General features: G+C 42.8%; 1 protein-coding gene across 2 annotated transcripts in view; it reads left to right on the top strand.

Annotated features, from left to right (window-relative positions):
- The first annotated feature begins 9862 nt into the window (after nucleotides 1-9862).
- SLC22A18 (solute carrier family 22 member 18) overlaps nucleotides 9863-15082 on the top strand; it is a 58982-nt gene continuing 53762 nt past the window's right edge. Inside the window, exons 1-5 of one of the 2 annotated variants that reach the window (XM_058863742.1) lie at nucleotides 9874-9998; nucleotides 10131-10365; nucleotides 11738-11835; nucleotides 13846-13991; nucleotides 14866-14998. In XM_058863742.1, coding sequence (XP_058719725.1) covers nucleotides 10192-10365; nucleotides 11738-11835; nucleotides 13846-13991; nucleotides 14866-14998 — 551 coding nt within the window. In that variant the 5' untranslated portion in view covers nucleotides 9874-9998; nucleotides 10131-10191. Of the gene's footprint in view, nucleotides 10366-11737; nucleotides 11836-13845; nucleotides 13992-14865; nucleotides 14999-15082 lie in introns of both variants that reach the window. The other variant, XM_058863734.1, reaches the window with a different exon arrangement.

The following is a 15082-nucleotide window of genomic DNA, read 5'->3' as shown; positions in this document are numbered from 1 at the left end:
GCGGTGAGTTCCCTCTCTATGAGTGGTTGGCAAAGTAATACATTGCTGTGGGATCTGGCTGTTCCTTCTCTTGCCCTCCAGGCTGGATTCCCTCTTCTTATCTGTCTTTCCCTCAGGGTTTGCTCCCTCCATTCCCCACAATGGGGTGTTGAGTTTTCCTGCAATGAGGCAGCATGATGAGATAATCTTTCCTCCCTCCTCACCCCCTGCCTTCTTGTTTGTATTCTTTGATTAATTTATCTTCTCACCTACAGCTTTAAATTTGCTTTTAGGGTAGTAACTTAATGAAGACACAGCACTAAAATTTTCATTTTTTTCTTAATCTTGGAAAGCAATCACTTTATAATCTCTCTGCTAGAATCATAGCATTAATTTTGCTGCAGGCATTGAATGTGGACCAAACATCACCCAGCCAGTGATGAACCCAGAGAGGGAGTGCTTCAAAGAACTCCCTTGGGGGAGTCCATCAAGTTCATTTTACAGCAATTTAACCATAATAGGACTGCCGTGCCCACAATCAGGTATGTTTCTACAGAGTGAGGATTTAATTGCACCTGGATCCAGCAGCATGCCACAAGCACATTTATACAATGCAGAACAATTAGTGCCGTGACTCATTGCTGGGAGCTCAGCCTGTCTTAATATGGGGCAGCATTAAGGGATTTGTATGTGCCATCCACAACAGCACTCAGCACAAATCCCACTAGCTTTCAGCATCCTGCAGATCCAAAGAGAAAACAAGTGCCATATCCGCTAAGAGAGCAGATGAGGTGGAAGACCACAGGTAGCACTGGCCTAAAAGCTTTCTAATGATTTGCATTGCACCCGCTGACACGGCTATTTCTTAATGAGCCAGTTCTTCAGTTTTGGACAGAGACTGGAAGGACCTGTTTCCTGAGGTCATAGTTGGAAATGTTACTAAATACTCTGATTACATGTGATTGTAATGTCCCTTGGTAGATGGTGGAGGCCAGGAGAAAGTAAAGTTTTTTGCTGTGCTGTGACCATGTTGAAAAACCATCAGGTTATGCTGTAGCCTTTTAAGTTTCCCCTTGACAGCTGCTCTGAAACTTCTTTCAGGAGCTATTGCTAAAACAAGTGTGTAGGGCAATGATCTCCAGGTGCCCAGCTCTAAGTTTCAAGTAGGATGACTTTTGGACTTAGGACAGGAGAATCGGGCACAAAGAGATGAATTTGTACCTGATTCTCAATTAACCTTTAATTCCATGAAGGTGCAATTAAAGACACACCCCAGCGCTGTGCAAGCTAGCAGATATCTCACTGCTGCTCAGTCAGAGTGCACGTGAAGGCATTTCAAAATGACATGGTACAAATTCTTCTAGTGTGAAGCATGAGACACATTCTCAAACATAGTCATGACCAAATGGATCTGAAACAAACGTTTTCCTAACAGTAAAAGCAGAAGAGGAGCTGGATGAAAGAATTGAAAGTTAAATCCTGGCAGCATGGAAATCAGAGGCAAAATTCCCAGTGAATTTGGGTCATGGTTTCAGTCTAAAGCCAAGTAATCCAGATCCTGTACTTCTCAAAGTAAAAATGAGTCAGCTGGTCATCATTGGTATTCAAAGAGAAAATAGAAAGCAGGTGAAATCATTTATCATTTAAGCTGACAGTGGCCAAATGGTTGTGAGTTTGTTCTGGAAGGAAGGAAATACATCTGGAGGTGTTATGTTTACAGAATCTCATTGCTTTCTAGATCAAATGCACTTGCTTTGCAGATGGAAGGATGGCTTTTTTATATTTTTTTCCCCTTTTTTAACCACCAGGCTACAAATTTAATCTAGAATCTTTTCTTTTCATGCACCACCGTTAAGCAAGATTTGTCTCTCACCTGCCCTGGCAGTCCTGCAGCTTCTGAGGGCACCTCCAGTGGGATTTGTGGTGGTTGTTGCTTCACCTGCACAGAGATGGCTGAGTTTGGCAATTTGATTGATGAGGCTTAGAAGGAATATAACCCACTACTCCCCTGGTGGTACTGGGCAATAAATAAAAGGAATAAATCCTTATTGTTTTGTTTTGAAGGTAGTGAGGAGAGAGACTGGGCAGACCTGCTGAGTAGATTTGTGTCAGTTTTAACAGGAGCTCTCAGAACCCAGTCAAGTTTGGAAGTTTGAAAATTACTTCCCAGCACCCTCCTTGGGGCAGTTTTACAGAGCTAGTCTAGCAATCTGTAGAACTTGCTTGATTTCTGCATTGTGAGCCTGTGATCGTCTTGGGGACAAGCTTTAAATATATTATTGTATTTATTTATTTATTTATTACTTTAAAAATATAAAAATAGTATTTTGAAATATTATTTAAAAATAAATAGCTCTTAGGGATTTTGTCTTGGGAAAATGTGTGTGTGCCACTCTTGTCCTGATGCCAGGATTGGGTCCTTACTGTGCAAAGTTTGCTCTAATTCTTTACAAAGAGAGATAAATTTAATTCAAAGGTGCTGGTGTTGTTCCAGAATAATTCTGAAGAATTATAAGAAATGAGCTTCCAAGAGAGAACAATTGAGCAGGTTTGATGTTTTCTTGTGTCAGACACACCTGCAACATGTTAGAAATGCATCCTCATTGTTTGCTCTGAGAGAAGGCCATGCCTACAGTGGTTGAAACTGGAAAGAAGATAATCAAATGGTACCATGCAGGTTCTGGCTTATTACAGCAAAATTTCAGATATATTTGAAGTGGAACTTAATTATATGATAGAGTAGGTTGAGCGTAGGGATGTGTCTTCTGAACTTTTCCACTCTCATCCATCTGTCCATGCTAGAGTTGTCTGCAGTGTTCAACGTTGGTTTTGCTTGAAAATTTTCCCCAAACCACCATAAGGATTCCTCATATCTCACTCAAGAGCCTTAGTGGGCTCCCCCTACAGTCTCAAGTGCTAAGGAGTCCATGAAGAATTTCTCCTTCCAACAAAGATGGTTCAATTTCTTTTTGTCTCAGGTAAATTCAAGCAGAGGTTGTATGGGCAGGCCAGGAGGATACAATGAAGCACCTCCAAAGCCTTCTGGTGGTTTGAACAAAAAAACCAGCATTTGTAGGACTGTCATTGGTCTTGTACTTATAACTAAGATCAAGATTGTAATCATTCTCCCCGAGTAGCCGTGGCTACAGCCTTTATTGCTGATGCAGGGGGTACAGACCTAGCTAGCAGAGAGGGTACCTCCAAGGGCTTGTGTCTTCCAGATCCTTAAAAACTTTGGTTTGCCCAGGTGAGTTGACTGATACACAGGAGTACATGCTCTGCTCCAACATGCAACGGTGCAAACTCCAGGATTTGCTCTGACTTTACAAGACCATTCAGGCCTTCATCTGAAATGAGGTGTTTTACTTAGAGGGAGAAGAATAAGAACCTTGGATGAGGCTTTGTAGGCATTTAGAGCCCAGACAGATCAGGGGCTGTGAAGCCATGTTTGCACATTTCACCATTTTTGATAAATCCAGCCTGCATGTCTCTGGATATCTTTGTCTCTTCCAGCCATAGGCAGCAAATATCTGCAACACAGGCTTCTCCCCCACTCTTGTAGGGGGATGAAGCCGTGGGGTCAGCTGTCCTCTTTCCACTCATGGCATGTTGGTTCTGTGCAAGACTGAGAGAGGAAATGGGTCTGAACTAGTAGGGATTTGTCTCAGAATGCAGCACAGACCCCGTTCTGTGCAGGGAAGCTGTCTGTGGGATGTGCAAGGTTTTGCAGACACATGCTTTGCCCTTTTCTACTTGCTCTATACAGAAACGTGCACTAGCAGGAGCACTGGATACACACCCGCGTTTTGTTTGTGCTGTGTACAGCTTTGTTGGAAGGCTGAATGACACAGAGATTCTTGTTACATTGTGTTGCTGGTGGTCTCCTGAATGCTTGAGATTTATAAATCAGGCAATTGTTTGATTCTGACACAGGAAAATGTTTTGGTAAAGGCAGAAGGCTTGAGACTAGTTGAAAATGTCTGGGACGCTCATTGTGTACAGAACGTTATGTGTGCAGAGGAAATCTGCAGCATTCCTACAGCAAACCACAACAAGAAGCTCCATACAGCCCCAATCAGTCACAATTCGCATATAAATTATAATGGCCTAAATGTTATTTAAATGATAAACAGCTTTTGCATTCCAGACATTGCTGCGATTCCAGAAGGTGGCTGTGTAATACCAGCTGAATGAAATATTGCACATTGCAGGCAAAGTATGAGGCTCCATTTGTGTGTGTATCCGGATCTGTCACTTCTAGAATATTCTTTGGCTATGAACCTCGGACTCCCAATGCACTCTGTGTATCTTGGAGCCCAGGGCTTCATCCATTATGCAGCAGCGAGCTGTCTGAAGACTGGGCACGCCAACATGCCAGGAAGCTGAAGACACAACCACAGAGGCAGCAGAAGCATCCATTGATTCTGGGCTGTCACCACGGCTTATTAGTGTGTGGAGTTTTGCCTGGACTCTACTCAGCAGCTGATGGAATCCTTCAATCACATTTTCCTACAGAGATGGACAGGTCAGGCCTGCTGAAAACAAGTGTGGCTTGTGGAAGAAGAATGCCAAGTCTAGGGGAGACCATTTGCCCTGCAGAGAGGTCGTGCAGCAGAACTGGGCTTTCACTAAGGATCATCTTTTCTTGCTGATTCTTCAGCATTCTGGCACAACAGACTGGAGGCATTTGCTGGTTTTTGATGTCCCTGCTTGAAGGAGAAGCAGCACTTCTGCACTGCGTGGCAACAGCTCATTGAAACTTGAGGGGTTTCTGTTTGCTCGGGAGAGACTCTGGGTGGGGAGGGCCACAGCTGGGAGATGATGCAGAGGTGAGTCCTCAGGCTGAGCTGAAATCATCCTACACAAGGTGCCATTCAGTGTGAGCAGGCTGCCCTGGTGAGGTCCTGCTGGAGCCCAGGAGACTGGATGGGTACAAAGAACTGAGTTTTTCTTCCTATTTGGTCGTGTTATTTTTGGTGTAACTCTCCTGAATTCAGGCCACAGGATTTTTCCAAAACTCTTTTACAATTGACACAGTCTCTGTCTCATCTTCATCTTTTGTTGTCAAATTCCAGTATTCAGAAATGTTCTCTTTTATTTTAATTTTTCCAGAATATTAGAGAGAATAAACTGCCCTGTGGTTAAACAAGGGAACTGGCATCCAACGGATGATTGAATGTGACTCCAGCCTCTTCCACAGACTTCCTCTCTTTTCAGGGAAGTCATTAAACCCCTCTGTCTGTTAGAGTCCCCTCTGCAGCACAAGGAGGATTTAATGCTTTTTCCTCATCAGAGTCTCAACCTCTTTTTATGTTTACAGAGTGCCAAATGAAGCTTCAGTATTAGTTGGAGCTTTGGAGGTTTACCATTAAAAAGTTAATAATAACCAGCCATATTTCATAGAATCATAGAATGCTTTGGGTTGGAAGGGGCCTTTCAGATAAAATGTGATTTGCAGTTTAATATGCTAAGTAACAAAGAATTTACCAAGAGAATGAACAATAGCCTTTTCCATTTCACAAAATAATTTGCCAGGCATAATAAGTGCACCAGCATTTTTATAAGAAACAAATTATAAATAATTGCTTTTTGCAATTTCATACACACATAATAAAACCCAAAAGAGTTCAGCAGCTACCAGGAATCTGATTTCATTGTTGATTTGGACTGTCTCTGCAGTTTTTATGAAAATCCCTGAAGACTGTGCTATTTTGTAAACTAAACATGGCTGGTTTGGGTTTTCTTTTCCCTTTTTTTTGCTGGCCATGTGAAGTCTTTTTCCATTCATTAGTGAGCTGCTTTTTTCATGGACACAATTAGACAAAGGAATAAATCAGTCAACAAACTTGGGATATAATTTTGGCAATACCAGGCCATCTATGCTCTTATTTGCTTAACTGTATAAATCTTTCACCAGAATACAAATGAGGTCTGTTCCCTTAGACTTGGGGTCGGGGAAAGAGAGGGATCAGGCCAGATCCTGCAGATTTGATGGCTCCCACCAACCATGGCTGGTGTTGAGCAGTTTCCCTCATTACAACCATTCAGCATTCCCACTAATGAGGAATTGCTTTGAGATAATTCTTCCATTTCCTTTCTCATATTACAGAGTTTAAGAAACTTGCCCAGGACAATGGCTCCCTGAGGACTGTGTCTCCGTGAAGGTTTGTTTTGTCCCTCCATGTCTGAATGTCTGCATGCCTCACTGTTATTGGTTGGTGGCCTCTCAAAGCTCTTCCAAAAAGAGGAAGGGTTATCTCTGCTGCTTCTTGGGCAGGGAGATGAGGTATGTTCATAACGATTCCTCTCGCACCTCATGTCCCTCCTGGCACCCCCAGTACACAAAAATGCTGTTTCTCTTTGCAAGGAGAAATGAAAGTTTTGCTGACAGCAAGAGTCAGTGATTCCCTCCCTGGCATTCCCAGCCAGCTGCCATGCTTGCCTTGGGTATGGATGCACACCCACAAGGGCAGGGATTTGTGACTGATCTGCACTGGAGCAGGATTTGCTTCATCGCAATTCTGATTTTTTTTGTGTAGCTGAAGACACTGGACAGTTCAAATTCATAGAGGATTGAGGCCTGAGAGATGCCCCTCATTGCTGGGCAGTACATCTGCATTTTCCTTCCCCTTCAAGGCTCCTTAAGGGCTCAAAACTTGTTTTGACTCTCTGCAGGCTCCCACCCAGGGCACCTCATGTTGCTCCAGATCATATTAAGCTTCTTCTGAGAAAAAAATACAAATTCAGAGAAGGATTTGAGATTTATTTCCCCCCAATTTATTGTTTTCCAACCAACATTTTCGACTTCTGTCACTGATGTAGGTGGATTTCCCTTTCCTATGCATGTGCTAGCCTTGCTTCCCATTCCAGCAATTTAAGAAAAAAATTTCTGCCCAAGTAACATAAACAGTGAGCCTTTATGATTTTTTAAAAGATGTTCTCAGGTTTTCTGCTCTATTTTTTTCAAAGATCACCAGATAAATAGGCCTCAGGAAAGATACACTAGGAAGGCAACTATAAATATTCCAAAATTGCTGAGAATAAGTGTCAAGGCTTAATGCACTAAGCTAATGGACTAATCTGCAATTTTACCACAAGGTATTTATCTCCTTGCTCATTTTCATGGTAGTCTCCCTGAAATATATATCCATTCAACGTTTATTTATCCTACCCAAGAAAACTCATTTCCTCTTCATAACCTGTTCCTCCCCAGTTTTAAAATTAATTTTGTTTTTCAAAGATGGCTTGTCTGTGACTGAATGCTACCCGTGGTGTAGTCTATAATTGAGCCAGAAGGAGCCTTTAGATAAAAGTGCAGTGCCAGCTTATGCCATCTGTCATTAGTGGTGCATTATCACTACAGGTATAAATGAGCTGGCCCCGAGCTGCATGGCTGCAAACGTGGTGTTCGGTGGAGCATAGCTGGGAATGGGGTTAATCTCTACCATACTCAGGCTCCTGCAGACATTTTCAGTCAGACTTTTCACTCAGGGGAGGAGGAAAATTTGTCTTGTGTCAATCACACTGGCTACATTTCCATCAGTGCTCCTGCTGCCCTTCATTTAGCCCTTCAGCCAACTGATTCAAGGGGAAAGATTCTAAAAGTCAGGTGCTGAAGGCTGGGAAAGTCCAAGTTCCTGTGCAAAAGACCTTGCAAGAGGATATGGAGATGGTTCGAGGCTGCCAACATCTTGGCCAGATTTGGAGAATACAGCTCATCCCTGCATCCTTGGGGCTGGGGTAGAATGGACATGACCTGGCCATTGGCTTGTAAAGATGGCTTAAAACTGCCACCTTCTTGCCTTTGTCCTCTGTGGGTCAAAGTGCTGGGATGGGGAGAGAAATTATCCTGCCCAAAGACACTGCTGCTAGGAGAGGATCACCAGGTTGGGCCCAGGCCATTTTCTTACTTGCAGCCTGATCTGGGCTGCTAAGGAGCAGTCTTGGGTGCTAAACCATCTAGGGGTGTACAGGAACTGATGATCACAGCTTATTCTCCATGGACACCTCCACACCAGGCACCGAGTTTAGCTTCCTGCTTTTTAGAACTGTGTCTTTAGGCCCAGAGGCAAGAAATTAAACTCTGTGGTTTTTTTACTCCACTTCCCTTGACAGTGCCAGTAAAAAGAAGCCAAATCCAAGGGACATGTGTCTGGCTATCTGTCTGCACTGCATGCCCTGGCAGGACAAGGCTCCTATCTGGTGGAGAGTGGCTGCATCTGCAAGTCTTTGCTGCCCTGGTTGCCTTGCTGGGATCTGTTTTCAGTTGCTGCTGAAACAAACTCACCAGTCAAATTATTGATGCTTTCCAAGTCCAAGTCAGCAAGGTTTCCTGTAAGCACTGTTATACATTGCATTTGCATGAGTCGCTTTTTTGGTTGTCTCGAAACCTCCATAAACAGAATTTCTGTCATTAATTTTACTCTTCTATTCTATGATAATTTGTACATTGTGCCTATCCAGCACAAGCCAGGGAGTGATGATGTTGGTACTGTGCTGAAGGACATTCAAAGTGCAGACAAATCCATTGTTTTGCTCTGAGATGAACCAAATGTCGAGCACTGATCCTTTGCTAAGCTGGGATACGTGCTGGGTAATCACCCTTCCTCAGTAACAAACACAAATTCTGGGGTCTTGTGAGTTGGATCTGCTTGAGCGCCAGTATTACTGTAGGAAAGTCATTTTTAAAGGTGCTTTTTTCACTCATGCTCTGAGTTTGTGAAGGTTTGTTTCTGCAATCTCCAGTGATATGGTACCCAACCCTGGTGAAAGATTTAACCTTTGGACTTCCCCCTCCTTTGCCAGGAGACAGAGCCTGGCAGCCTTCAGCAAATCCCAGGGCTTGGTGGTGACATGTTGAACAAAAAGGTGTGCCCAGAGATCTTACAGGTCACTCTCCCTAGGCTTGGTTGGAATCCTAGAGCTCTGACAACCACTCCAGAGCCAAACCAGCAGACATCTGTGTGTATCTCTGTGTTGATGTGTCAGTGTCAGCCTTTGTGGTGAGTCAAGACTCTGTTTCTAAGCTGAGGTGTTACTAAATTACAGGGACTGGGTGACATGGTCAAGCTGAAGCACAAGAAATTCACACTGGACAGCAGGAAAAACTTCTTCCCCAGAAAAAAGAGAGAGAAGGGGCAAATCTTTTTTCTTTGAGGTTTTCGAAGCTTGCCTAAAAAAAAGCCACAGCTGAACCGATGTGTTCAAGCAGCAGGGTGGATGAGATCTCTACTTCCTTCCAAAAGTCCTGTGATTCTACGAAGTCAGAGCATTGGAATCTCTGCCTTCTTTTTCTCTTCAAAATAAAGATAATCCTCAACCAAACTTCCAGGCTTCAATGAGTAAGAAAACAAACAAATAAACCCCCAAGCAAATCAGCAAGCAGACAAACAAATAAAACCCTAAGTAAACAAGCGAGCAAACAACAACACTCCAAAGGCCAAATGAGTCTTTTTTATTTCATTCCCCAGCTGGCAGTCAGCCTCATGATTTGTTTGATTTTATACTTCAGGGTTTTTTTTTGGTTTTGACCTTGGCTAATCTGTAGTTTGAGTGGAGTCACATGTGAGCATCTGCTAGCTCAAAATTGCTATAAATTTGCAGCACCTGGAAAGGAGGGAAAATTGCTCAGGTAAAGGTGATGAGAAAGGCTCTAACTACATGCAAGACCTGTGTTTGTTACAGGATCTGTATAAACATACTGGAATTGGAAATAACTGTTCTGCTCTAAGTTGCACTTGCAACCTCCAAAAATAAAAGCAAAGTGCCTTCCATGAAGAATTAAAACAGCTATTTCTCCTGAGCCACCAGGGACAATAAAAGTGAAGGAAGTGAAACAGTTAAAAGAGTTGAAGAGCTTATCACGTGCTCTTGTTTCGGGCAATGTTCACTTTCACTTCACTGGGACATTCTGGCTGATTTTTGTTGTGATGGCTTTGGGGCAGTGAGCCCACCTGGGACAAAGCTGAAGAACCAGATCTGTGGTTGGATGCATGGTTACTTTTGATCCTGCCTAGCAAGTAAGCAAAAGGAAGAGGCAAAAGAAAGAAAGAAACATTAAATCCGTGGTGTGCTGGCTCAGCACCTTTCACAGAATAAGCTTTGAACTGTGCACACAACTTGTGCTCCTTATCTACGCTTCACATTCGCAGCTAGCAAGTGCCTTCGTGTCGTTGTCCAGCCTGTCCTGCAACAAGTCATTCTGTGAGCACTATGAATGCAAAAGCCAGCTCTGGAGGTGAGGAAGAATCCTCAGGAATGAGTAGTGAGGTCCTGGGAGAGAGTGGCTTCTTGGGAGAGGCCAAGAGGGGACGAGTGATCCGTGTTGCCTACGTGATTGCAGCGCTAGACCTGACCTTTCTCTTCATGCAGATGGGAGTCATGCCTGTGAGTATGGGTTCTCTTGCTTCACAGCACATTTCCTTCAATGCCAGGCTCTGTACTTTGGCAGCAAAGTCAGAAGATTTTTTTAGCAGGAAAGAGGAAAGATATCCATGAAACTGAAAGGAATACTTGGTATTCTTACCAAACAGGTAGGCTGTGTCTCTGTCCAGGGCACACTCAGGCCATAAAAGCTGTTCTATCACTTGGACTGCAGTAGCACTGGAGCCTTTTCCTGGCCCGAGGGCTCTGTGTGCAGCTGATGTAGTTTGTGTCTTCTTGCATGGAGCGTGTGAGTGACCCAGGCAGCAGAGGTTTCAGATCAAAGGTGGGTTTTTCTGAGTGTGTAATTAACCAGCTCAGTGGGATTTATTGCTTCTCACTTACTGGACTCTTCTGTCTGATTTTATGACAGAATCAATGAGGACATTTGGTTGGAGAGGACCCTTAAGGTCATTGAGTCCAATCAGAAACCTAGCATTGCCAAGTCCACCACCAAACCATGTCCCTGAGTGCCACATCTACATATTTTTAAGATACCTTCAGTGATGGTGAGTCTACCACTTCCCTGGGCACTCTGTTCCAGTGCTTGATGATCCTCTCAGTGCAGAAACATTTCACAATACCCAGTCTAAACCACCCCTGGCACAACTTAAGGTCATTTCCTCTTGTCCCATTGCTGGTTACTCGTGAGGAGAGACTGACCCCACCTGGCTACCAATCCCTTTCAGGCAGTTGCAGAGAGAGATAAGGTCTCCCTGTGCCTCCAGGCTAGACAAAAACAGGACACAACAAAAGCATGAATCAGAAATAACTGCCCATTGGCTCTTCAAGGTGTGCATCTGTTTTTTTCTGCAAGCTCAGGCTGTGGGTGTACCATCCAGTAAAGGCATTATTTGTTCATCTTATAGGTGCATCAATTCTGGCTTGCTTGATTAAACAACAGCTCCAGGACTTTTCCATAGTCATCTCCCAGAGGGTGACCAGGCTGTTCCAGGTGCAGGGTCTGGAGGCAGCAAGGCATTTAAAACTTCCCTTATCCCCCTTAGGAGTTGCTGAATATGTCCAGCTGTGTTGAACTGCAAAGGTAAATGGTGACACAAACTTGTCACCTGGTGCAAAATTGATGGTTTTGACCACCTCTCCTTGTCCTTCACGGTGTGGGACAGAGACATTTGGTCTGTATTAAGCTGCCAGTGTCTGGCCCAATGAAGATTTCCTCTATAGGAGTGGGGAACTGAAGGAAGTGGTTGTTTGGAGCTGTGATCCTCTCCACACAGATATTAAGATGTTTATTCATAAATATAGCATGCTTTTTTCCCATTTATTTGTTGGTTTTGGGTTTTTTATTTTGTTTTTGTCTTGTTTTCATTTTTAGTACTTGGGAAAGAGCCTAGGTTTGGATTCAGTGGGGTTTGGCTATCTCCAGACCCTCTTTGGTGTCCTCCAGCTTGTGGGAGGTTACATTTTTGGAAGGTAAGTGAGAATGATTCTCATGACCCTTTACATGGCTGAAAAAGGCCAGGCATTTTTACACTTCCATAAAAATAATTTAGTTCTGGTTTGTGGTCCTGTTGAAATGTTTGAGGATTTCATAATGAGGAAAGAAAAAATAAATGCTATTATTAGAAATACTGCAGCATAGAAGCAGCCTTTATATTAACTTAGCTACATTTTAATGACACATTTAAGTGTAATGAAATCCTAGAAATGGGTTTAAACCAGCAGAGTCCTCAGAGCCCAGGTCCTAACAGCTAAATCCTGCAAATGTTTTATAACCATGTGTAACCTTAGCAATGTCTTGTGACTGGCAAACCAAAGGAAAAAAAGGAGGATATTTATTGATGGTAAGTAGAGATGTCAATTACAATAATTGAAGGTTGTGTCATTTCATCAGCTGAATCTGCATCCATGTTGAATACAAATTTAGACTTGCATGGACCTTTAAGAACTTCTAAGAATCTTTAAAGAATATCTATTAACTCAGCTATCAAAATAAGAGAAGAGTGGAAAAGACTTGGGTTTTCTGCCTCTTTACCCCATGGAACAGTTCCTAATGAAATTTAAATAGCCCTAAAAATTTTGAGTGGTGGGAGAATACGTTCCTAAAGACCAGGAAAAATAAACCCCTGAAAGATTACGTGTAATTCAGTGACAGGAAACTAAAATGAGACTGAGAAAATCTAACTTTTCTTGATCCTGCTACCGATCAACTGCCACTGATCAACAAATTGATAAATGGGTAGGGAGCTGCTTCAGTTTACCCATAGGGAATTTACTTTTCTGGCTGATATAGACTGGGACCTCTACAGGATCCTCTGGTATGTGGAGTGCGGCATTTTGAGGATCTAATCTCAGCCCTTGGACACATTTTCAAATAAATAACAGCAACATTTGATTCTATGGTACTGCTTGGCAGAAAATGCATTTCTAAGAATGGAGATGGTGCAAAGGACCTGCTTTAATGCTTTTCCTATTAATTCACAAACCTAGAGTAATATTTCTCTCCTGGATCTGGTGCCATCTGAAATCTGGTTCTCTTCCACACGTGTCATTCACTAATATCCAGAATCAGAATCCTGCTGAAGGGAAGGAAAATGGCAAACCAGAATCTGTCTGGGACTGAAGGTGTCCTCTGCCAGATTGAAGCCACAATTTGCAATGTATGTTTGAGATAAAAAGGATTTTTGTAGAAATGAGACTGCCTTGCTACCAGCATAGGGACAGATTAAATAGAAAATAGGAAGTAAGGGGATAAGAGAGAATGTGTTTCTTTGCTCAGTTTTCTGTGTTCTTGCTTGATGCTCCTAAACAGACATGAAAAGATAAAGCACTTTTTTTGTCAAGCCTTTACTTTTAACAAACAAAACAAAAAAAACCCCACACCAACAATGTAATGATTTGTGGTCTTTAGGTTACAAACAGCAAATGTAAACTGCCCTGGCTTACATGTACACAGCGAAGTTTTGTCCTGTACCTCTCCCTCAACACAAAACCTTTTAATTACTTAAGCTCTGTTTGTAGACCAACCCTGGCATATTTTTAGGGGATTGTTCCTTGTAGTGTAAGCACAATTAATTGTTATGCAAGGTAATGTTCATCTGCTAAGTGTAATATGTAGCTTCAATAAAGTGAAGGAAGGAGGAATTGCAATGAGAAACTATCCAAGGACTGTCTTATGGTCATCTTAGCCCCTTTTGCTCAGAACCCTTTCTGTGGTACTCTCAGACTTCGTCCAACTTAAGCTTTTTAATATTTTTGGAGTTGAATTACAGAAAAGACTTGGAGCTGGGTCAAAACCTGATCTGACTGGGGTTTTTGCCTGTTTGTCTTTTGGGGCTTGGGTTGTTAGTGTGTTTAGTTGTGGTGTTGTTTTTTCCCCTTAAATAGGAGCAAAATTGATTTACTATTGAAGAGTCTTTTTTTATTATTATTTTATTTAAACCTAAATAGAAAACTGACAACCTTGTGCCATTTCTGTACCAGGTTTGCAGATAAATTTGGTGCCCGAGCAGCCTTAATTCTCTCCTGTGTATCTGGAAGCATCTTCTTCCTGCTTATGTCCCTCTCCACCAGCATCCCCCTCCTCTTCCTCTCCAGGCTGCCAGCAGTGTTCATGCATGGGATACCAGGTAAGATCAGTCAGGGATGAGTAGCTTTCCAAATTGCTTTTACTGCCTGATTCCCCACCTTCTTGCTTGTTTTGGTGGAAGTCAGCAGGTTCAACAGCATGAAGGAAGGCAGGAGGAACATGAAATGGTCCTCAGGGATGAAATGTGGGAACATGAAGCAGCAGATGTTCTGGCTGTGGAAAGCTGTGCTTATTAGTCTGAGTTCCAGGCCCATCTTCCTGTATAATCTTGAGGAAATCATTTGGCCTTGATCATCCAAATATGGGTGCAAGTCACTTGCTGGCAGCAGTGTTGTCCCAGACTTTTCAGCTGTCTTCTTGCAACCAGGATATTTTACATGAACACTTTTCCCTTTCACCTGGTAAAATGAGCATACTGGTAAAAATTAAACATTATTACAAAAATACCTTCCATTACCCACCAAGCTGTTCTGTTTTGGCTGATGTTTCCTGTATTTTTCATGTAAAAGTCATTAATTCAGCTACTGGAAGTCCATGTAACTCATGCAAGAAGAATCAAGTTGATAATGCTTCCTGTCACTTGTGAAGTGGTTTGAGTGGTTTAAATGGTTCTGTTTCTCATGACTGATGGGCTGCTATGTTCAAAATGGATGGGTCTCCCAGAGGAGAGTGACAGTGATTTTTTTGGAGGCCCTCTTCCATGCAAAGTATGAAAATTAAAAGCTGGGGAAAATGCTTCTAACCAGAAAGCAGCCCAGAAAAGTTTTAACTGGGAAAAAAACAAACAAGAAAAAAACCCAAAAGCCAAACCAAAAAGCTCTTAATGGCTTAGCAATAGAACCATGGGAACTGCTGGTGTGTCTGCTCAAACCCTGTGGCAAGGTTCTTTTAAGGGATGTCTTTCCCCCCTGCAGGTGCTCAGAAGGTTATTACAGATATGACTCCTCCTTCCAAACGTGCTGGTGCTTTAGGGAAGCTGGGCCTTTGCTTTGGAGTGGGTATTATTTCTGGCTCCGCCCTGGGAGGTGTTCTATCCACCAAATTCAGGTGAGTGGCCCACTTGTTTGGTATTGATTTTGTTGCAATCGTTGAGGGAGCTGCTAAGGGGTATTTTGCTGCCCTGCAGCTTTT

The sequence above is a fragment of the Poecile atricapillus genome, chromosome 1 (assembly GCF_030490865.1).
Source record: "Poecile atricapillus isolate bPoeAtr1 chromosome 1, bPoeAtr1.hap1, whole genome shotgun sequence".
Taxonomy (NCBI): domain Eukaryota; kingdom Metazoa; phylum Chordata; class Aves; order Passeriformes; family Paridae; genus Poecile; species Poecile atricapillus.
The sequence above is the reverse complement of the archived record's forward strand: the minus strand, read 5'-3'. Positions and strand labels throughout refer to the sequence as shown.